This window comes from Mobula birostris, chromosome 29, assembly GCF_030028105.1.
Source record: "Mobula birostris isolate sMobBir1 chromosome 29, sMobBir1.hap1, whole genome shotgun sequence".
NCBI lineage: Eukaryota > Metazoa > Chordata > Chondrichthyes > Myliobatiformes > Myliobatidae > Mobula > Mobula birostris.
In genome coordinates this window covers 23,117,027-23,139,737 of record NC_092398.1, presented here as the reverse complement: position 1 = coordinate 23,139,737, position 22,711 = coordinate 23,117,027, and the positions used below count along the sequence as shown (strand labels likewise).

The 22,711-nt window shown below is 49.7% G+C and overlaps 2 protein-coding genes across 2 annotated transcripts in view; one reads left to right on the top strand and one right to left on the bottom strand.

The window, feature by feature from the left end:
• Positions 1–4,935, bottom strand: part of pqbp1 (polyglutamine binding protein 1) — a 12,164-nt gene extending 7,229 nt beyond the window's left edge. The window contains exons 1-2 of the mRNA XM_072246860.1: positions 4,398–4,935; positions 1,856–1,983 (exon numbers count right to left, since the gene is read on the bottom strand). Of these exons, the coding sequence (XP_072102961.1) occupies positions 1,856–1,922 (67 nt within the window). The 5' untranslated portion in view covers positions 1,923–1,983; positions 4,398–4,935. The remainder of the gene's footprint in view (positions 1–1,855; positions 1,984–4,397) is intronic.
• Positions 4,672–22,711, top strand: timm17b (translocase of inner mitochondrial membrane 17 homolog B (yeast)). The gene is made up of 6 exons (XM_072246861.1): positions 4,672–4,900; positions 12,601–12,700; positions 14,556–14,619; positions 15,263–15,391; positions 21,869–21,979; positions 22,452–22,711. The coding sequence occupies exons 1-6, from the start codon at positions 4,875–4,877 to the stop codon at positions 22,529–22,531; spliced, it is 510 nt and encodes a 169-aa protein (XP_072102962.1). The 5' UTR covers positions 4,672–4,874; the 3' UTR covers positions 22,532–22,711.

Genomic DNA, 22,711 nt, shown 5'->3' with positions numbered 1-22,711 from the left:
CATTCAGGATGAGGTAGTAAATTGGTAGAAGCCAGAGTGGTCGTAGTTGGTTGCCTCTCTGACTGGAGGCCTGTGCTGGGTCTGCTGTGGTTTGTCATCTATATCAATGATCTGGATGATAAATGTGGCTAACAGGATCAGGAAATTTGCGGGTGACGCTGAGATTGGGGGGGAGGGTGTAGTGGACAGTGGGGAAGGCTATCACAGCATGGAGAAGGGTCTGCCCCAGCTGGAAAGTGGGCTGAAAAATAGCCGATGGAATTCAATATGAACATCTGTAAGGTTTTGCACTCTGGTAGGACCAACCAGCATAGGGCTTACACAGTGAACAGCAGGGCACTGAGGAGTGTGGTGGAACAAAGAGATCTGGGAATACAGATACATAATTCATTGAAGGTGGCATCACAGGCATATAGGGGTGTAAAGAAAGCTTTTGGCACATTGGCCTTCATAAATCAGAGTACTGAGTACAGGAGATGGGATGTTATGTTGAATTTGTACAAGATGTTGGTGAGGCCTAATTGGGAGTGTGCAGGTTTGGGCACCTACCTACAGGAAAGATGTAAACAAGGTGGAAAGAGTACTGAGAAAATTTACAAGGATGTTGCTGGGTCTGGAGGACCTGAGTTATGTGGGAAGATTGAATAGGTTAGGGCCGTATTCTTTGGAACGTAGAAGATTGAGAGGAGATTTGATAGGGGTGTACAAAACTAAGAGAGGTACAGATAGGGTAAATGCTAGCGGGCTTTTTTCACTGAAGTTGGGGTGGACTACAACTAGAAGTCATGGGTTAAGGGTGAAAGGTGAAAAGTTTAAGGGGAACATGAGGGGAAACTTCTTCACTCAGAGGGTCATCGGAGTGTGGAACCAGCTGCCAGCACAAGTGGTGCATGCAAGCTCGATTTCAAAGTTTAAGAGAGGTTTCTATTGGTAGATGGATGGGAGGGGTATGGAGGACTATGGTCCCAGTGCAGGTCGATGGGAGTAAGCAGCTTAAATGGTTTAAGCATGGACTAGACGGACCGAAGGGCCTGTTTCTGTGCTGTACTTCTCTATGCCTCTATAATGGTGTGCTCCCTGGCAAATGGTACATTCACATGTGCGGTCAGTGTTCATTCAAGTAACTGTCCTGTGTTCCCTTAAAGGAACATTCAGACTTTTTGGTGTTGTGCTTGCCTGCATCATTTTTACACTGGACATGTTTATTTATTGGGAATATGGGCTTTTCATTGTTATTTCCATGCATTATTGAGTTATGTTGCTGTTATCTTGTATTCGCAGTAATAGCTAACTGATTATGAACATACGGTGAGAGGGTTACATATACCCAATCACTTGGCCTCCACAGCCGACTGTGGCAATGAATTCCACAGATTCACTGCCCTCTGGCTGAAGACATTCCTCCTCATCTCTGTTCTAAATGGATGGCGTTCCATTCTGAGGCTGTGCCCTCTGGTCCAAGGCTACCTCGCTACAGGAAACGTCCTTTCCACATCTGCTCCATCTGGGCATTTCAATATTTAGCCGGTTTCAATGGGAGCCGCCCCTCATTCTGACAAACCGCTTTAGCACCCCGAAGAGACTTCTGACCCACACACCAGAGGACAGTTTACTAACCCACCATGCGAGGGATACGGGGGCACGCTCGGGCAAATTGGTCAGGGATCCAGCCCGGGTTCCTGGAGCCGCGAGTTAGCAGCACTACCTGCGGAGCCACCGGAGCAGCCCCTCACTTCTCACTAGAGCACTACGCCGACTCCCTCGGCGTAGTGCTCTAGTGAGAAGTGAGGGGCTGCTCTGGTGGCTCCGCAGGTGGGGGGGGGGGGTCGGGAGTGTCGGGAAGCGGGGAACATACCTGGTTCCACGTGCTTGAGGATGCCTCGCTTGGCCAGACGGGCTTGGAGCGCCAGGGGGAGAGGCATGGTGGGGGGAGGACCAGTGAGCACGTCTTCCTGTTCAGGCCGTCGGACGCCAGGCGCCGAACTGCGGGGGCACAAATCAGATTATCGTCCAACACAGTGGGTACAATGCAATTCCTCGTTGGCATTAATTATTGTCACAGGTGCCGAGATACAGGGAAAAGCTCGTCTTGCACACTGTCCATACAGATCTGATCATTACACAGAGCGCAAGGGAGAACAAGGTAAAACAATCACAGAATGCAGAATAGAGTGTAACAGTTACAGAGAGAGTGCAGTGCAGGTAGACAATACAATTGAAAGTCATCACGAGGTAGTCTGTGAGGTAGGGGGTCCAACTAATTGCACGAGAGAACCGTTCAGTTGTCTTCTAACGGGGGGGGGGGGGTAGAAGCTGTCCCTGAGCCTGGTGGGAGGTGCTTTCAGGCTTTTGAATCTTCTGCTCGATGGGGGGGGGAGAAGGGACCATGTCGGGGGTGGGTGGGGTCTTTGATTCTGCTGGCTGCTTTACTGAGGCAGTGAGAAGTTCAAAGTTCATAGTTCATCTCGCCACTGCCATTAGGAGCTCACACCGACCGGTTCAGGAACAGTTATTACCTCTCAGCCATCAGCAGACATCCCACCTCTCCCGGAGGTTCCGGGAGTCTCCTGCATATTGATAGTGGCTCCCTGATGCCCGCAAATTATGTACAATATCATGGAAACCAATTTTTTTGAGAGTGAGAGAGCGCACGAGAGCGACCACAACAGAGAGAGCATGAGCGCGCCATGGCAGAGTGTTCCAAAAGAAGAAAATATAAAACATACGTCACCCCAAACTACACTAAAGTGTACCCCTGCCTAATAGGGGTCAAAATAATGACAGTGTTGCTCACTGCACTGTTTGCAACAGTGACTTTTCTATTGCCCATGGTGGGGTAAGACTGTAAAAGACATGATGAGGTGAATTTAACAGGTATCATTCGTTCATTAGCGTAGATAATGTTATTTAAACCAGCTGGCTAGCTGCTAAGGAGCTACTCTACTGCAGACATCCCACCTCTCCCGGAAGTTATGGGAGTATCCCGCAAATTGCTGGTGCTACCTCCCTGAAATAAGTTTTTGCAGGGTGGGATGTCGGCATCAGGCTCTTGAACCAAAGGGGAAAACTTCACTCGCCCCATCATTGAAATGTTCCCACAACCTATGGATCCACTTTCAAGGACTCTTCATCTCATGTCCTCGATATTTATTGCTTATTTATATATTATTTTTCTTTCTTTTTGTAATTGCACATTTTGTGCAATCTCGGTGGGACTCATTCCACCAAGATGCAGCACAGAGCTTCATAGGAAGTCATTCCTGCCTGTGGCCATCAAACTTTACAACTCCTCCCTTGGAGGGTCAGACACCCTGAGCCAATAGGTTGGTCCTGGGCTTATTTCATAATTTACTGGCATAATTTACATATTACCATTTAACTATTTATGGTTCCATTACTATTTATTATTTATGGTGCAACTGTAATGAAAACCAATTTTTCCCAGCATCAATAAAGTATGACTATGTTGTCTTTGGCACACTGGTGGTCTGCCCTGTTGGTGTGGTGTTTCATTGATTTTATTATGGCTATCAGATTTCGTGAGTATGCCCGTAAGAAAATGAATCTCATCGGGGTGTATATGGTGACATATACGGTATTATGCAAAAGTTTTAGGCACTATATATTTTGCTGGGGTGCCTGAGATTTTGCACAGTACTGTATTTGTCAACATGGAGCAGAGAGGAGTTTGTAAATCTGGTGGGAGCAAAGGATGTTGGAAATGTCGAGTGTGGAGCACCACCGGCAGAGCTGTGAAGGGGATCACTGTGATGATGTCTCTCTGCCAACATAAGGGGGAAGGGAGTGATGGCTGCCTGTGACCCCAGGGGACCCATGTCTCAGAAATGCCAGCCTTGGGCACTCTACACCTGGTCAGATCCAGGGTTAGGGGTCAGAGTAACGGAGTTACGCACACAGGCTGGGTCAAGGGTCAGAGCGACTGGTTACCGTCTCAGTCTGGGTCAAGGGTCAGAGCAATTGGTTACGGTCACATCCTGGAGCAGAGGTCAGAGCTACGGGATTATGAACAAATTGTGGTCCAGGTACCAGAGCGATCACAACCTAGGTCAGAAGTCAGAATGACGAATTACGGTAACACACACACAAAATGCTAGTGAAACGCAGCAGGCCAGGCAGCATCTATAGAAAGAAATACAGTCGACGTTTCGGGCCGAGACCCTTCGTCAGGATAGTTGTTTGAACTTCCAGCACCTGCAGATTTTCTCGTGTTGATGCCTAGGTCAAGGGTCAAGGATCAGAGGGCAGAGTGACGGGATAACGGCGTCAAGGCTCGGAAAGACCGGGGTTACGGTTATAAACAGACGACATGATCATGCGTACTTCCCTCACTTTCCCCTCATTCTCTCCCTCCCTCACTCTGGCCCTCAGTCACTCACCCTCAACAGCAGCGACTCCGTTTTGTCGCGTTCCATTAACGTGGTCGTCCGTCGCAGGTTGTAAACGTCACAATTAGACGCGTCTGCTGGTGATGGACGGTCTTTCGGGCCAATCGGAGACCGTGAAGGTGGGGTCATTCACCATTTGACTGATTCGGACTCATTCAACGACGCATGCGACGTCTCCTGGAGGTGGGAAAACCTCATTGATTGGCATTCACGTCATCCAATCAGAACAAGAAGACAAAACCGCTTCAGCAATATGTACAGAATGTTTAACGTTCACGTTTCCTTTCGGTTCTGCAGCAATCGCGTTTAATGAGGAATTGCGTCACCTGACACGTCTGACGTAATCCGTCGTTCGACCTGACGGTTTGGCCGTGACGCCAGGCAAGGAGGGGCACGTGACAAGAAGCGGAGCCGTCGTACTGTCGTCACCAGGCGGCGGCGGGGAGCGCCCGTCGGCCGCGGAGCAACATGGAGGAGTACGCCCGCGAACCATGGTACGGTGCCGGGCGGCGGGCAGTGCGGATGGGGGGGACGACCCCGGGGAGACCCATCGGCAGCGGTGGCAAGGTTACGGGGGTTAGCGGGCTTGCGTTGTCCGGGCGGAACGCATTGCGCCTGCGTAGACAGCGGATAGCGCGGAATATCGTCACGTGAGCCCCTCGCGGGGAGCTAAGTCACGTGGCCCACCTGCTCTCCGGGTCGGCGATTGTGTCACGTGATCCGGAAAGCCGATTACTTTATTATCAAAGTACATACCGGTCAGCAAATGCGAACATCTACCGGAAAATAAATAGAATTTATGTAAAAAAAACATAAACTGAGAAAGAGCCAATGTGCAAAAAAGGAGACAAATTCTAAATAATAGTGATAGCGCGAGTTGTTCTCAGGTGACATGGTTAAATCGGTCGGGCAGCATCTATGGGGAGGGAAATGGTGAATGTTTCCCCTCTAGACTGAGAGGGAGCCCAAAACAAGATGGTTCCACATCTGGGTGCTTTGGGCAGGAGGGCAAGGGGTGCCCTGAGTGCTCGAGGATAGCTTCTACCCAGCTGTTATCGTGCCCTAATGGTCACCGTTATCTAACCCATGGTTGATGAAGTTTTTCCCAAAGACTGGTGAATCTGTGGAATTATCTGCCCAATGAAGCAGTGGAGGCTACCTCAGTAAATATTTTTAAGACAAGGTCGGGTAGGTCTTTGCATAGTAGGGGAATTAAGGGTTATGGTGAAAAGGCGGATAGGTGGAGATGAGTCCATGGTCAGGTCAGCCATGATCTGATTGAATGGCAGAGCAGGCTCAACAGGCCAGATGGCCTACTCCTGCTCCTATTTCTCCCCTCTCCCATGGGGCAGGAGAAAGAAAAGTGTGAAATCATGTCCCACCAGGCTCGAGGATAGCTTCTACCCCGCTGTTATCGTGACCCATCTCCCTCCATTCACTGCACTCGTGTCTGTGTAACAGCCATTTGAATCAGAATTGGGTTTAATATCAGCATGTGTCATGAAGTTTGTTAACTTAGCACCAGTAGTACAATGCAATACATTGTAATATAGAAAGAAAGGAATAAATAAGTAAATCAATTACAAGAGCTATATATATCTATCGAACTCAGTGTATAAGTTTGCTGATGACACCACAATTGTCGGCCGTACCTCGGGTAATGATGAGTTTGAGTACAGAGAGGAAATTAAGAACTTGGTGGCATGGTGCGAAGACAATAACCTATCCCTCAACGTCAGCAAGACGAAGGAATTGGTTGTTGACTTCAGAAGGAGTAGCGGACTGCACGACCCCATTTACATTGGTGGTGCGCAAGTGGAACAGGTCAAAAGCTTTAAGTTCCTCGGGGTCAATATCACAAATGACCTGACTTGGTCCAACCAAGCAGAGTTCACTGCCAAGAAGGCCCACCAGCGCCTTTACTTCCTGAGAAAGCTAAAGAAATTTGGCCTGTCCTGTAAAACCCTCACTAACTTTTATATATGCACCGTAGAAAGCATTCTTCTAGGGTGCATCACAACCTGGTATGGAAGTTGTCCTGTCCAAGACCAAAAGAAGCTGCAGAAGATCGTGAACACGGGGCAGTACCTCACACAAACCAATCTTCCGTCCTTGGACTCACTTTATACCGCACACTGTCGGAGCAGTGCTGCCAGGATAATCAAGGACACGACCCACCCAGCCAACACACCTTTCGTCCCTCTTCCCTCCAGGAGAAAGCTCAGGAGCTTGAAGACTTGTACGGCCAGATTTGGGAACAGCTTCTTTTCAACAGTGATAAGACTGCTGAATGGATCCTGACCCGGATCTGGGCCATACCCTCCAGATATCTGGGCCTGCCTCTTGGTTTTTTGCACTACCTTGCTTTCCCTTTTCTATTTTCTATTTATGATTTGTAATTTAAATTTTTACTATTTACTATCGATTTGTACTCCAGGGAGCGCAAAGCGCAGAATCAAATATTCCCTGAATTCTTTAAGAGAACCTACTCTTACTTCTGAGTGGAGGTGTAAGACACTCCTTCCCTCCGCTAGCCCTGGGCAAGGCGTAGCACCTGCTTAGCCCCCGATCATGTGAAGCCATGGGGGACAGTTGTATGAGCAGCCGGTGCACATCTCAAGTCCTGGTCATGTGACCATTGATGCCAGGCAGACTATCTCTGAAGAGTATTGACAATGGCTGGGGTCACCCGCCTTGTAAAGATGCTGCCCAGAAGAAGGCAATGGCAAACCACTTCTGTCGAAAAATTTGCCAAGAACAATCATGGATAGATCATGATTGCCCACATCGTACAACACCGAACATAACAAAATAAGTATTACTTTATGTGTTGTGTGTGAGTTACATGTACTGTGTTGTGCACCTTGGTCTGGAGGAACGTTGTTTCATTTGGCTGTAGACGTGTACAGTTGAATGACAGTAACGAATGGACACTTATCTCCTCTATTTCATGATGCTCTGGCATACTAGCATCCTCCACTGATCTCACTATCCTCCATGTCCTCGCGCTGACACGAGATCCTCATTTACAACCTCATCCACATACTCCGCCAACTCAAGTTTGTCCAACCTCTCCTTATAGGTCACACTCTCTAATCCACGCGGCATCCTGGTGAACCTCTTCTGCATCCTCTCAAAAGCCTCCACATCCTTCTCGTAACAGGGCAGGCATAACTGTACGCAATTCTTTAAGTGTGGTCTACCAAAGCTGTATACAGCTGCAACGTGATATCCTTACTGTTATACCCATTGCTCTGACCAGTGAAGATTACTGTAACATTTACCCTCTCCTACTCGATTTACTTGGAGCTGTGGACCTGGACCCCAACGTCCCTCTGTTCCTCAGTGCTGTAACGACTCCTACTGTTGACTGATGCTTTTCCCTTGTGCTTTGCATCCCAAAATACAACATCTCACACTCTCACCTTCTCGTTGCTGCTACCAGGAAGGAGGTACAGGAGCCTCAGGACTCACACGTCCAGGTTCAGGAATAATTATTGTTGTAAGTGTGAACGAAGTCACCAGCGAGACACTGAAGCTAGTGGATATAGAAGTTTATTCAGCGAAATGAGCACCAGGCATCATATTGAGACACTCTTGGAAGAAGGGGCCTGCTCATCTGAAATGTTACACGACATTTTCATCTGTTAAAGATCAAAGATAGCGGTAGGACAATTTGATAGTTACAACGTATCTACAATGCTTCCTTTGAATTACATATAATTTTCAGCCATATCCATCTTCACACCCACACTCCAGATACCCAGAATGAATGTTAATTCCCACTGACTCTGGGTTGCATTCATGCAAATGCAGACATCTCAGGTTAAGTGGAATGTTTCCCCAAAATGCAGCTTTGTTCTGAGTTGCGGTTTAAATTCAATCTACAATCCATGTTAAGGTCTGGAGACTGGCTGCTATTAAGATTGGTATTTGTTATAAACCATAACTCCAGAATACACCCCAACAGTTATTACCCCTCAACCATCAGGCTCTTGAACCGAAGGGGTTAACTTCACTTGCCCAATTATTGAAATGTTCCCACAACCTCTATAGACACTCTTTCAAGGACTCCAGAACTCAGATTCTCAGTATTAGTTATTTATTGGTCTTTTTTTTGTATTTGCACAGTTTGTCAACTTTTGCACATTGCTCACTTGTCAGTCTTTGTTGGTGCAGTCTTTCATTGATTCTGTCACGGACTTACGGAGTATGCCTGTAAAAAAAATGAATCTCAGAATGTCAAAATATGTACGTCGATAATAAATTTACTTTGAACATTGCCCAGTTAAACTCCAATCTCCCATTTCTCTGCCCATATCTGCAACTGATCAATGTCCCTGATGAAGAGTCTCGGCTCGAGATGTTGACTGTTTATTCCCCTCTAGAGATGCTGCAGGTTCCTCCAGCACTTTGCGTATGTTGCTGTGGATTTCCAGCGTCTGCAGAATCTCTCGTGTCACTGATGTGTATATGTTTTCTAAAGCTCTTTATGCTCTCCACGGCTCCACCGATTGTGCAGTCATCGGGAACTTGCTAATCCACCCATCACTGTGTCCTCTATAATCTTATTAATAGACCCATTTTTATTTTGTGGAACAGTGAGGCTATAAGATTAGTGGAGGCATAGATACAGTAGAGAGCCAGTGTCTGTTTCCCAAGGTCAAACTGTCTAATGTCAGAGGGCATTTAATATAAGTGGGCACAGGTTCAAAGGAGATGTGTGGGACAAGTGCTTTTATGTGGTGGGTGCCTGGAATGCACTGCCAGGAGTGGTGGTGGAGGCAGATGGGATGGAGATGTTTAAGACTGTTAAGGGTACATGGGGTGTCCTAGTAGGGGTTGCACCTCTGGTGAAGGGGCTTGTGTCCATTCCAGGGCAGCTCCCTCACCTTTGGTCCCCAGCAGACGCTCAGCTCTCACCTGGGGATCCAAGTGGCTGTCTGCATGTGATTGCGGCCGCACCCCGTTGTACCGCTTCGGGTAGCCAGCAGCCCCTTTCTAGGGACATGCCTGCGGACTGGGCCGATGAGATCTACAGTGATCTCCAATGGCTAGGAAGGCGATACTGCAATGCTCCTTGGAGAGCGCAATAGACGGCCTGGTCATCTGCTGTAACCAAAGAAGACCCTAGTTTGTGACACTTGTTTGGACTATTGGACTCAGACTTCTGAGTTCGAGAGTGAAACTGCCCAGTGCAATGGTTTTGCCACTTTGAAAACTCTCCACACAGGTTTCCTGTCAACGTTGGACCATGGACGACCACCGGACAGACACATAGATGTATCAAGGTAGACATTGTGTAGGCAGAAAGAAATAGATTAGTTAGATGTTTAATTTACTAGTTATAAGGAGATTCCTCCTCATCTCTGATCTAAAGGGACGTCCTTCTATTCTGAGGCTGTGCCCTCTGGCCCTATACTCCCTCACTATAGGAAGCTTTCTCTCCTCTTATCATCTTGTACACAAAGTCACCTCTCATCCTCCTTCGCTCCAGAGGGAAAAGGCTCAGCTCGCTCAACCTATCCTCAGAATACGGGCTCTCCAATCCAGGCAGCATCCTGGTAAATCCCCCCTGCACCTTCTCTAAAGCTCCCACATCCTTCCCATAATGAGGCGACCAGAGCTGAACGCAATACTCCGTGTGGTCTAACCAGGGTTTGACAGAGCTGCAACATTATTTCATGGCTCTTCCCCTGAGTGTGCAGAGAATGGAAAGATATAGACCCTGTGTAGGAGAAAGAATGAGTTTAATTAGGTTTTTAATTGTGGTGGTTGTCTGTCATGTCTGACGATGACAGGAAATCTGAGCGGGAGAGTTTTTAAAGTGGAATAGCTGTTGCTCTGGGGTAATCCACTCTCTTGGCCTCGGGTCGGGGTCTAGAGGTATGAACAAATGTCACAAACTGGGGTCTTCCCTGGTTGCAGTGGATGACCATGATGTCTCCTGTGCTTTGAAATGCCCTTTGCTGTCCACGGAGCGTTCCCAGCCTTCCTGGCCATTGGATATCACTGTAGAGCTCATCTGCCAGTCTGCTGGAGCTGACTTCGCGTGCTAGGACAGTCATGTCTCTACCTCACCAGGGGATGAGGCGCGCTGGCTACCCTCACCTGGTTTAGCCCATCCCTGTCGAAGTGGCATACCGGGATGTGGCTGCTGTCGCATGCAAACAGCTACTTGGAGCTCCAGCTGAGAGACGAGTGTCTGGTGGGGAGCCAAGGTGAGTCAGCTGCCCTGGAATGGACATGGCAAGCCCCCTCCCCGCCACCAGAGGTGCTTCCCCTCCCTGGACACCCCATGCTCCCCGGGGGTTTGATTAATTCAGCCCTATGTCGTGGGTTCCCATTTAATTGCAGCACGGAACTACCCTTCTAGCCCAGCGAGCTGCGCCACCCAGAAACCCACCAATTTAACCCCAGCCTAATCACGGGACAATTTGCAATGGCCAATTAATCTACTAACTGGTCCGTCTTTGCACTGTGGGAGGAAACTGGAGCACCCGGAGGAAACCATGCAGTCATGAGGAGAATGTACAAACTCATTACAGAAGACGTCGGAATTGCCCTTTGAACTCCCGACGCCCCAAGCTGTAATAATGTCGCGCTAACCGCTATTCTATGGTGACCCCGCCCCCGTTGTCCTGTATTGTGTGTTTGAAGTTGGTCTGTGTCTCAATACTGGATCCAAATTCGACACCAGTCGTCACAGACCAGAGGTCATGGGTTAAGGGTGAAAGGGGAGGGAGGAGAAGATGGCGCACGGCCGTTCCGAATGATATCGATATGTGTTAACTAGGGGGCCGTGCACAATCCTGATTTGATGGAGACAGCCATAAGAAGCGCAGAGGAACATCTGGAGAAACTTCTGAAATGCCCGTTTCGCTGCCGCTGCTGCTGTGCGATCGAGATTCTCTGGAGGGGAAGGCCCCAAATCCTCGGCTTTGCCTGTTGCTTGTTGCCAGGGCCGGGGTTGAAGCGCTCGGCAGAGATGGTGCTCGGTGTCGGAGAGCTGGCCGGAGGCTCGAAGTTTTCGGACGGACTCGGAGTCGGACTGTGGTCGGATGCTTCCAGTACGCTGCATCGGCAAGTTGGTGGCGCTGGAGGTTCACCGTCTGCGTGAGGTGATGGGACTTTCGAGAGACTCTGAGACTTTACCGTGCCATGGTCTGTTCTTATCAAATTACGGTATTGCCTTGCACTGTTGTAACTATATGTTATAATCATGTGGTTTTTGTCAGTTCTTGAGTCGGTTTGTCATGTGTTTCTGTGATATTCTGGAAAAACATTGTATCATTTTTTAATGCATGCATTACTAAATGACAATAAAAGAGGACTGCGTGTCCCCATAATCTAATCTAATGTTTAAGGGGACCATGAGAGGAAACTTCTTCACTCAGAGGGTGGTGAGAGTGTGGAGCGAGTTGCCAGTGTCAGCAGTACATGCGAGCTCGATTTCAACATTTAAGTAGCGTTTGGATAGTACATGGATGGGAAGGGGATGGAGGTCTACGGTCCTGGTGCAGGTTCGTGGGAGTAGGCAGTTTAAATGGTTCAGCACAGACTAGATGGGCCGAAGGGCCTGTTTCTGTGCTGTACATTGTGGCTTTTGTTTTCCTTCTGCAGCGGCTGCCTGACTGGCTGAGAGTTTGTGACGCTGAGGGTTGTCCACCGGTGTGTCTTTGGGGGCAGGGCTTGTGAGCGTTGAGAAGGGGACTGCTGTGCGATGATTGGTGGTCACATTCCTCACCGATCATTTTCTTTGCTTCCCCCTCCCCTTGCCCTTCACCCTCTCCTCTGCTCCTTCCCCCTTCACCCTTGATCTCTTTTCTCCCTCCTCTCCCCCTTCCACCTTACCCTATAACCTCTTATTTCCCCCTTGCTTCTCTCTCCTCTCTCTCCGCCACTCGCCTTTCCTCCTCACGCTTTCCCCTTTAACCTCTCCCTCTTGTCCCATCCCTTTCCACATTGACATCCCTGTCACTTCCCTCTCTGCACTCCCCCTTCCCTTGCTTTTCCTGGTCGTCTTCCTTCCCTCTTTCCCGCTGTTGTTTTTTTCCCTCTCCCTCCTCCCTGTCTTCCCCCCATCTCTTGCCGTCTCCTCCCACCTCACTAATGCATCACTCTCATTCCCTTCTTTATAATACTTGCCCCTCCCTGCATTCTTCTCCCCACCCTCTGTCCCTGCTCCCTGCAGCCCCTGGCGAATCGTGGATGACTGCGGGGGGGCTTTCACCATGGGCGCCATCGGAGGAGGCATTTTCCAGTCCATTAAAGGGTTCAGGAATGCGCCGGTGGTAAGCTGCTGCCTGCCGTCGGACCCCAAACACAACATCCCCTTTAATTCCTCACTGGCTGACTCCCAACTCTTGCATCTCTGTTGGCGGGACTCCCCCCGGCTCGTCCACTGTAGACTTGAAGCACAAACCTCTTAAAATTCCTGCTGCCCTCCCTGTCCATTCACCCCTTCTGCCAATGGTGTTCGTCTCCTCTTCACCCAATAACCCCTTCCACCAGTACTCTCTTGTCTACTCCACCCTCCTGCTAACATTAACTCCTCCTCTCCCTTGTATTGGCAACACTCTTCCCCCCATCCCATCCGACCCCTTCTCCCAATCTCCCCCTCCCACCAGTACTATCTCGTCCACTCCCCCTTCTCTCCTCATATCGACAACACTCTATCCCATCCGACCCCTTCTCCCAATCTCCCCCTCCCACCAATACTCCCTTGTCCTTCTCCATCCATTCCTCTCTGCTGGCAACACTCCCCTCCCTCCTCCCCCGTCTATTGCATCCTCCCGCCAACACTCTTGTCTCCTCTCCCTCCACTATCTCCTTTCTCCTTCTCCCCATCACTCTCCCCTTTCCCAACTTACTACTCTCCTCCTGCATACACCCCCTATCTCCCCCTCCGCTAACACTCTGTTCTCCTCTCCCACTCTCCCCACGTTGCCAATACACGAGGCCACAGACTCAGGCAGTTCCATCACGTGCACGACCCTCCCCACCATCGAGGACGTGTTCACAAGGCAGTGCCTCAGGAAGACGGCACCGATCATTAGGGTCCCTCGCCACCCAGCACATGCCCGGTTCTCATTGTACGTCAAGCAGGAAGTACAGGAGCCTGAAGACACACATTCAATGCTTCAGGAATAGTTCCCCCCCCCCCCCGCCCCCCACCACCATCAGATTTCTGAATGGTCCACGAACACTGCCTCACTATTCCTCTCTTGTACTCTCGGTTAATTTTTGTAACTCACGGCAGTTTTTAAAATGTTTTGGTGCCGCCGGAAAATACCAGATTTCACGACCTGTCACTGATAATCAAAGTGATTCTGATTCTGACTCCGCTGTCACTGCCCTCCCGACAGTCAACACGTCACAGAAACCAGCCTCCCCCCAATGGACTCTGTCCACACTTCTCACTGCCTCAGCATAACCAAAGACCCCTACCCACCCCATACGTTCTCTCTGCTCCCCTCCATCCATTGCCTCGTCCCATCCTATCTACCCTGATACAACACGGCTGGGCACAGCAGCTGCTCTGCCTGAGACCACAAGAAACCACAGAGAGTTGTGGACACAGCTCAGCACATCACGGAAACCAGCCTCCCCTCCATAGACTCTGTCTGCACCTCCCTCTGTCTCACTAAAGCAGCCAGCATAGTCTACGACCCCCACCCACCCCGGACATTCTCTCTTCTCCCCTCCCATCGGGCAGAAGATACAGAAGCCTGAAAGCACGTCCCTCCAGGCTCAGGGACAGCTTTGACCCCGCTGTTATAAAACTATTGAGGAGACATCCTGTACGATGAAACGAACTAAACCTCGCATCTACCTCATTATGATCATTAACCTGCACTTTCTCTGTAACTGTGACACTCTATTCTGCATTCTGTTATTGTTCTACCTCAATGCCCTGTGTAATGGTCTGACCTGTATGAATAGTGTGCAAGACAAGCTTTTCACTGTATCCCTGTACCTGTGACAATAACAAATCAATTCCAATGCCCCCTGCACTTGGTTCCCCCTCCTTCCATAGACACTCTTCTCCATCCCCACATACGTTTTCTCCTTTTCTCGCTGTTCCTCATCGTTTCTTCCCCCCACCCTCCTCCACCGGTGCTGATCTCTCTCTGTCTCCTGCCCCAGGGCGTCCGGCATCGGCTAAGAGGGAGCGTTAATGCCGTCAGGATCCGGGCTCCTCAGATCGGAGGTATGTGTTGTAGGGCTGATTGAGCCTGCAATTCCACCCCCCCCCCCCCCAAAGACTTGTATCAGATCTCTGACCTTTATCCTGAGCCTTGACTTGGCTCCCAAGACTTGAAACATTGACATTGTGCTCTGAAAATCTTAAACCAGCTCGAATCTCCCACTTGCTACCTCTTCCCCAGCCTGACCCCATGCTGGCAGTCTAACCCAGCTGGAACCTCTGACCTGGCCCCTGACCCAGCTCTAACCCTTGACCTGGCCCTGACCTCTACATCCATACTCCTGACTCAGCTGTCACTGTTGACCTGGCTCTGACCTCTGACCTGACCCTGGACCTTTGACTTGGCCTTGATCTTTATGCCCACACAGCTTCACTTAGCTGTAACCTTTGGCCTGGCCCCAACTTCTACATCCACACACCTTAACCTGGCTGTAACCCTTGAACTGGTCCGGCCGCTACATCAGCACACCCTGACCCAGCTGTAACTTTAGACCTGACCCTGACTTTGAGACGTCCATGACCTCTGACCTAGGTTTAGCCTGGGTTTGTATCAGGAAACACCTTCGACCCCGGCCCTCCGCGGCCACAACCCGTGACCCGCCCTCTGCCCCCCGGCGAATCATCCCGGGCTCTGGTTGTGTTTCAGGCAGCTTTGCCGTGTGGGGCGGCCTCTTCTCCACCATCGACTGCGGCCTGGTGAGGCTGCGCGGCAAGGAGGACCCCTGGAACTCCATCAGCAGCGGCGCGCTGACCGGGGCTGTGCTGGCCTCCCGCAGTGAGTAACTGCACCCTGTCCCCTTCCCCTCACACCTCACCCACAGCGATTCACACTGCCGTGATGGAATGGCAAGACAGGCTGGATGGACCGAATGGCCCAATTCTAGATCATTACCTAGTGCCTTGAGGTAGAACAAGGTAAAACAATAACAGAATGCAGAATAGAGTGTCGCAGCTACAGAGAGAGTGCAGTGCAGGGCAACGATAAGGTGCAGGGTCATAACGAGGGAGATTGTGAGGCCAGGAGTCTGTCTTATTATACAAGAGGTCCAATACTGCAGGGTAGAAGCTGCCCTTGAGCTTAGTGGGACGTGGTATCTTCTGCCTGATGGGAGAGGGGAGAAAAGAGAATGTCTGGGGTGGGTTGGGTCTTTGATTCTGCTGGCTGCTTTACTGAGAGCAAAGTGCAGAGAGAGTCCATGGAGGGGAGGATGTCGACCCCATCTCTACCTCTCATAATCTTCTATCAACCTCTATCGGGTCTGTCCTCAGAGAAAATGATCCAAGTTTATCCAACCTTTCCTTATGGGTCATCCTCTCTAATCCAGGCAGCGTATTGGTGAATCTCTTCTGCTGTCTTCTCCAAAGCCTCCATGTTCTTCCTGTGATTGTGTCAGGGGTGGTGGGGCAGGTGACAAGAACTGTACACAACACTCCAGATGTTACCTGCCCAGAGCTTTACACAGCTGCACTGTGACCTCCCGACTCTTGTACTCAACTGATTACGGCAAGTATATCGTACACCTTCTTCACATCCTGTTACGCGGAAGCAAGTTCGCAGACCCGTTGAGTGTTTTTGAGAAAGGATGGGGTTCATTTGCTCGTTATTATCATTTGAGTTAATTGTTAGATTTCCTCCACGATCTAATTATAAATTTCTGGTACATTTTGTTTTCTTGCTGGCAGTTTGATGTTTATCTTTCGAAGCTTTTTGTATGACGCATGGCTCCGGGGTTGAACACCTAATGGGGTTTTTTTCCCCTCCCTTTTTTTTTAAAAGACTGAAATCAGATGCCATCTTTATTTCAGGCTAATAACATTTACATGAATGGTCTGATTTTTGGAATGGTGAGCTACTTTAAAAGGCAGATGTTAGCCTGGTTTGGCTGGCGGACAGGCAGGGAGGGAGGTTGCAGTTACAATACAGTACAGTTAAAATAATTATCAGAATTCGACCCCTGTCGTGCTGTGAAGGCTGTTGGCAGTCCTGAACAAAGAAAATAACACGACCCATTCCAGATGAGGAACTCTTTGTGGAGTTCCTTCAACCGCAGTCAGCATTATGATTATTTGCAGGACATCTCCCAAACTAGGGAGAAACATGCATTTTCAAAGTTGCAAAACACATCCAGCATTGAGGACTAAAGCTGAAGAGATACTTCAACACTTGCAGTCAGCAGTCAGGCAGCACAGGGATCTCAGTAAACTTTGAGTGAAGTTTAGAATTCTTCACAACTCCATCCAGGTGTTACTGGGTGATACATACTACCATCTCCCTTGACCTTTGCCGCTCTCCAGTGCGTGAGAGGCAATGTGCAAATAATTGCTACAATCTTCTGCGATCGTAACAGAAACAGACTGCCAACCACCCATAGGAACTCCATTTGAAGTGTGACCCTGGCATCCAGTGTTAAGAGGCTCTATCCAGCAGGCAGGACAGAATGTCATCTTCCACCTGAGATAGAATTCCAGCTTCAGTCCAACCATTAAACCTCTTGAGGAAACAGCTCTCTCCCATTTCCACCATGAAAACGAAAGATTAACTTCTGGAAGCATCTTTGAGATCTTCTTACATTTCTCAGACTTTCAGACTATTTTGTTTTGCAAGCAGTGGGGGAGGGAAGAAATGCGGAAGCGTGAGGTGAAGGTACAGGATCCCCTCACTTTTTCTTGCTCAGTAGGGTTTCTTATTGTCACCAATAATTTTTCAATCTTTAAAATGTTTTTTTTCTTGAGACATTGTAAGTGTTGCTTACTTCGATGTACTCTTGTTAATTTTGGATAATAATCATAATAAAAAAGATTTGAGAAGTGGGACAGGAGACCCTGACTGCGAGCCAGCATCTATCGATTTTCAAACAAACTGTGAAACACTCAACCAAAGAACTACTTCTCTAAGCACAACCACCCCCCCCCCCCCGTGAAATCCCCCATGGCTGGGGATTTCTGGAGGAGGCAGGAGCAGCCGTGGAGCAATGGAAAACAAACACGGCGACCTCTTCCTAGCGGGCAAGGCTACTCGAGAGGCAAGATTCGAGATTGTTTAATGTCATTTCCAGTACTCAAGTGTAAAGGAGAATAAGATAATTGATACTCCATATCCGATACAGCAGAATAAGATAAAGAACACATTAATAAAAAAATACAATAAATATAAATACAGTAAGATAGCTTACACACAGATTGATAATTTGTCCATAAAGTGACGCCAGGCACAGGAATGTCTAGGTAAGGTGACTCTGACAGGAGATGATCAAGTTCAAAGTTCAACGTACATTTACTTATCAAAGTATGTCTTCGGTTTACAACCCTGAAGTTCGTCTTCCCCACAGACAGTCACGAAACAAGAACAACCCTGGAACTAACCCACCCAAAGAAAACATCAAACCCCCTCCTCCACCGCGCAAATGGCAACCAAAAAAAGCGCGAAAACGCAGAATATAAAATCACGAAATTAAGAGGCATATTTCATTACAGTTCAGTCCAAGTGTTCAAAGGAGTAGTGGTGGGGGTTTTGGAGGGGTGGGGTTAGTGGCCGAAGGTGTTGATCAGCCTTACTGCTTGGGGAAAGTAAGTGTTTTCGAGTGTTGTGGTTCTGGCTCAGATGCCAATTAGTTTCCTCTGTAATGGGAGTGGGACAAACAGTCTCTCAGCAGGGTGGGTGGGATCCTTCATGATGTTACCGGCCCTTCTCTGGCACCTTTCTGTACGCCCTTGATGGAGGGTAGGCTCCTGCCAGTGATGCTTTGGGCAGTTTTGACTACCTGCCGTAAATCATAACGAGCTAGATTGTGAACCCAGGAATCTTATCTTGGGGTTTGTTCGATAGTCTGATAGCAGTAGGGTGGAAGCTGTCCTTGAGCCCGGTGGGACATGCTTTCAGGCCGATCTTCTGCCCGATGGGAGAGGGTGGGGGGAGAAAAGAGAATGTCCGGGGTGGGTAGGGTCTTTGATTATGCTGGCTGTGTTACTGGGGGGTGTGTGTTGAACCTCCTCATTTCTGAAATCAATGACCAGCTGTTTTTGTCATGAATCAGAATCAGACTAATAATAACTGACATACATCATGAAACTTTGGAAATAGAATTGGTTAATTGTCACATGTACCGAGATAGAGTGAAAAGCTTGCCTTCAAAGTTCAAAAGTTCAAAGTAAATTTTATTATCAGAATACATAGAGGTTACTATGTATAACCCTGAGATTCATTTTCCTGTGGGCATATTCAGCAAATCTATAGACTAGTAACTATGACAGGATCAGTGAGTGCAAATGCAGATATAAATAAATAGCAATAAATAATGAGAACCTGTGATAATGAGATGGAGTGAGATCATTGGTTGTGGGAACATCACAATGTTGGGGCAAGTGAGTGTAGTTCCCTTTGGTCAGGAGCCTGATGGTTGAGGGGTAGTAAACTGTTCTTGAACCTGGTGGTGTGAGTCCTGAGGCTCTTGTACCTTCTACCTAATGGCAGCAGCGAGAAAAGAGTGTGGCCAAAGCCGGGGGGGGGGGGGGAGCGACTTTGGCTGCTTCCCTACGACAGCGTTTCGTGCAGATATGCTTGATGGTTGGGAGGTCATTACCCGTGATGTGCTGGCCTTTGCGGGATTTTCCGTTCAAAGGCATTGGTGTTCCCGTACCAGGCTGTGAAGCAGCCAGTCAGTGCACTCTGCACGACACATCTATTGGAAGTTTGTCAGAGTTTTAGATGTCATGCTGAGTCTCCGCAGATTCCGAAGGAAATAGAGGTGGTGCTGAGCTTTCTTCGCAATTGCACTGTGCAGCGACCAGGGCAGTTTCTCTGGAATGGTAACACCCAGGAATTCAAAGTTACTAACCCTCTCCACCTCTGATCCTTCGATCAGTACAGGCTTATGGACCATTTGTTTCCCTCTCTTGTAGTCAACCATCAGCTCCTTGGTCTTGCCCGACATTAAGTGAGAGGTGGTTGGTGTGGCACCACTCAGCCTGATTTTCAGTCTCCCTCCTGTGTGCTGATTCATCACCACCTTTGATTCGGCCAACGCTCGATGACGGTGTTGGAGCTGTGTTTAGCCGCACAGTCAGAGGTGTAAAGCGGGTCGAGCAGGGGGCTGAAGGCTGATTTATGCTTCTGCGTCAACTCGACGCCGTAGGTACGGCGCAGCTGCGAACCCTACGCAGTGCCTACGCGGATCCCTACGCCGTAGCCTGACGTGCACCTCTCCCAGAATGTAACTACGCGTCGCGGTAACGCAGACCGCAACAGCTGTGATTGGTCTGCTTGGTAGCATCGCATTTCATCCTACGCTGCAACAGCTTCCCATTGGGTGACTGAAGGGCAGGGAGGGAACTCTGGCTGCAGTGCTCTCCATAAAGCTTTACAGACCCCTGAAATTACGGAGGACACATTTTGCTTTTACAAAAAAAGATGCTTGCTTCTTGTTTACCCCGAGAAAGACTACCATGACCTTGAAGCCTTGCACGGACAGCTGTGTGCACATGCGTGACATTCGCGAATTGCAGAGCGACGCAGACACACAAGCGCACAAGTATAAATGCTCACAGCGCGTGTCGGTCTCTTGCGTAGGTTACGGCGTTGAGTTGACGCACAAGTATAAATCAGCCTTAAGGCCCCATGGTGCATCTGTGCCGATGGAGATCATGCAGATGTTATTACCAATCTGAACTCACTGAGGTCTACAAGTGAGGAAATCCAGGAGGTATTGAGGCCAAGGTTTTGGAGATTCTTGATTAGTTTTGAGGGGATGATGCTATTGAATGCCAAGCTGCAATCGATAAAGAGCTTCCTGACGTCTGGATGTTCCACGGTAGAGTGAAGGGCCGATGAGATGGCATCTGCTCTGGACCTGTTGCTCCATCAGGCAAATTGGAGTCAATCCAAGTCTCCTCTCAGGCAGGAGCTGATATGTTTCTTTATCAGCCTCTCAAAACACTTGTATTGCTGTAGATCTAACTGTAACTGAGTGATAATCATTGAGGTGGGACACCAGACTCTTATAACCATATCACAATCACAGCACGGTAACAGGTCATCTCGGCCCTTCTAGTCCCTGCTGAACTCTTACCCTATCCTAGTCCCACCGACCTGCACTCAGCCCATAACCTCCCATTCCTTTCCTGTCCATATACCTATCCAATTTAACTTTAAACAACAACATCAAACCTGCCTCAACCACTTCTGCTGGAAGCTCATTCCCCACAGCTACCACTCTCTGAGTGAAGAAGTTCCCCCTAAACTTTTGTCCTCTAATTCTCAACCCATGTCCTCTTGTTTGAATCTTCCCCACTCTCAATGGAAAAAGTCTAACCATGTCAACTCTATCTGTCCCCCGCATAATGTTAAACACCTCTATCAAGTCCCCCCTCAACCTTCTACGCTCCAAAGAATAAAGACCCAACTTGTTCAACCTTTCAACCCAGGCAACATTTTAGTAAACCTGCTCTGTACCCTCTCAATTTTATTAACATCTTTCCTATTGACTCTTCTTGGGCACTGGTATAATTGAAGCCTGCTTGAAGCAGGTGGGTACCACACACCGGCAAAGCGAAAGGTTAAAGATCTCATTGAATACACCAGCCAGTTAGTCAGCACAGGTCTTTAGTACATGGCCAGGTATTTGCCCTTCTGAAGGCAGCCCTCACGTCAGCTTCAGGATACTGAGATCGAAGGACCTCCAGGGGACCTGGGGGCTCACAGTGTTCTGACGGGCATAGTGAGCAAAGGAGGCGTTGAGCTCATCTGGAAGCGAAGCCCTGTCACTTGATTTAACTTTGTAGGAGGTGACAGCGTTCATACCCTGCCACAACTGGCGAGCACCCCTCGTTGATTCAAGTTTAGTCCGGAATCTCCATTTTCCGGAGATCATTCCTGCACCTCTTGCAGCTTTCTTGGTCTCCAGACTTGAAGTGGCACTGATCTGGCCCTCAGCGAGCTCTGGTTCTCATGGTCTGTTCTCCCTGGCTTTGTGTGGGGGTGGAGAGAGATCCTGAGATGGGATGAGGGTGGATAGCACTGGGAACAGCATGGTGCAGAGTGTGGTTGGAGTGTCACTGGCAGCAGTCTGGGATGTGGGATACCCAGGTTGCGGAGGGCTCCGGGGCAGTGGGGTCAGTGTGGGGGTGATGGGCCGGATGTCCCAGGGAGGGGCAGCAGGGTGTTGTCATTGTGGGGATGACGAGTCAAACAGCCTAACGATGGGGGAGGGTTTACTCTTTGGGCCTAGTCTAACAGGCGGCCGCTCTGCTCCCACAGGTGGGCCCCTGGCCATGGTGGGATCGGCCATGATGGGGGGCATCCTTCTGGCACTGATCGAGGGGGTGGGTATCCTCCTCACCCGGTACACTGCACAGCAATTCCAAAACCGTGAGTACCCATCCCAGTGGGGTGGGGGAGGGGAGGAGCGGGAGTCTGAGGGCGGGGGGGGGAATGAAGGGAAGGGGGGGTAGGGGTGAGGCGATGGGAGGGTGTGGGGGGCAGGAGGAAGGGGTACGGAGCGGGGTGGTGAAGGCAAGTGAGAGGGGAAAGAAAAGGGGAGAAGCAGGCTGAGGGTGAGTGGGAGGCAAGAGGGGGTAAGAGGAGGGGTGAAGGCAAGTGGGAAGGGTAAAGAAAGAGAAGCAGGAAGGAGTCAGAAGTGGGGGAGGCAAGTGGGAGGTGGTGAGGGAAGGAGGAGGGGGAGAAGGGAGGGGTGGGATCCAGGAGGGGTGAGATGGTGGGGGGGGGGGGTGGAGAGAGGAGGAGGTGATGTTGGGCAGAGTGGGAGAGGGTAGGTGTGCGGGAGGTAGGGGTGTTTCTCTCCCACCTCGTCACTCCTCCACCCCTCTTCTCTCACCCACAGCCAGCCCACTGCTTGAGGACCCCAGCCAGCTGCCCCCCAAGGACCCCTCGACCTATGGCAGCTACAGCTATTACCAGTAGCCCGGGCGGTGGGGGGCCAGGCGGAGCGGAGTGGAGGTGAGAGACCCTCTCCTCCTCACCCCCAGCGCGAGGAGCGAGTGAGGGGCTACGATTCCAGCCGATCTGAAGCCTCCCCTCCACGCTGGGGAGATTCACGAGAGGGAAGGGGAAGGGGGACAAGAATAAAATATTTGTCTCTGG

What these genes read in the sequence shown, in the direction of transcription:
- timm17b (XM_072246861.1), top strand. Translation starts at nt 4,875, where the DNA reads ATGGAGGAGTACGCCCGCGAACCATG. An exon ending in CCGGGCTCCTCAGATCGGAG is followed by an intron (nt 14,620 to 15,262) that starts GTATGTGTTGTA and finishes GTTGTGTTTCAG; the next exon opens with GCAGCTTTGCCGTGTGGGGC. An exon ending in TGCACAGCAATTCCAAAACC is followed by an intron (nt 21,980 to 22,451) that starts GTGAGTACCCAT and finishes TCTCACCCACAG; the next exon opens with CCAGCCCACTGCTTGAGGAC.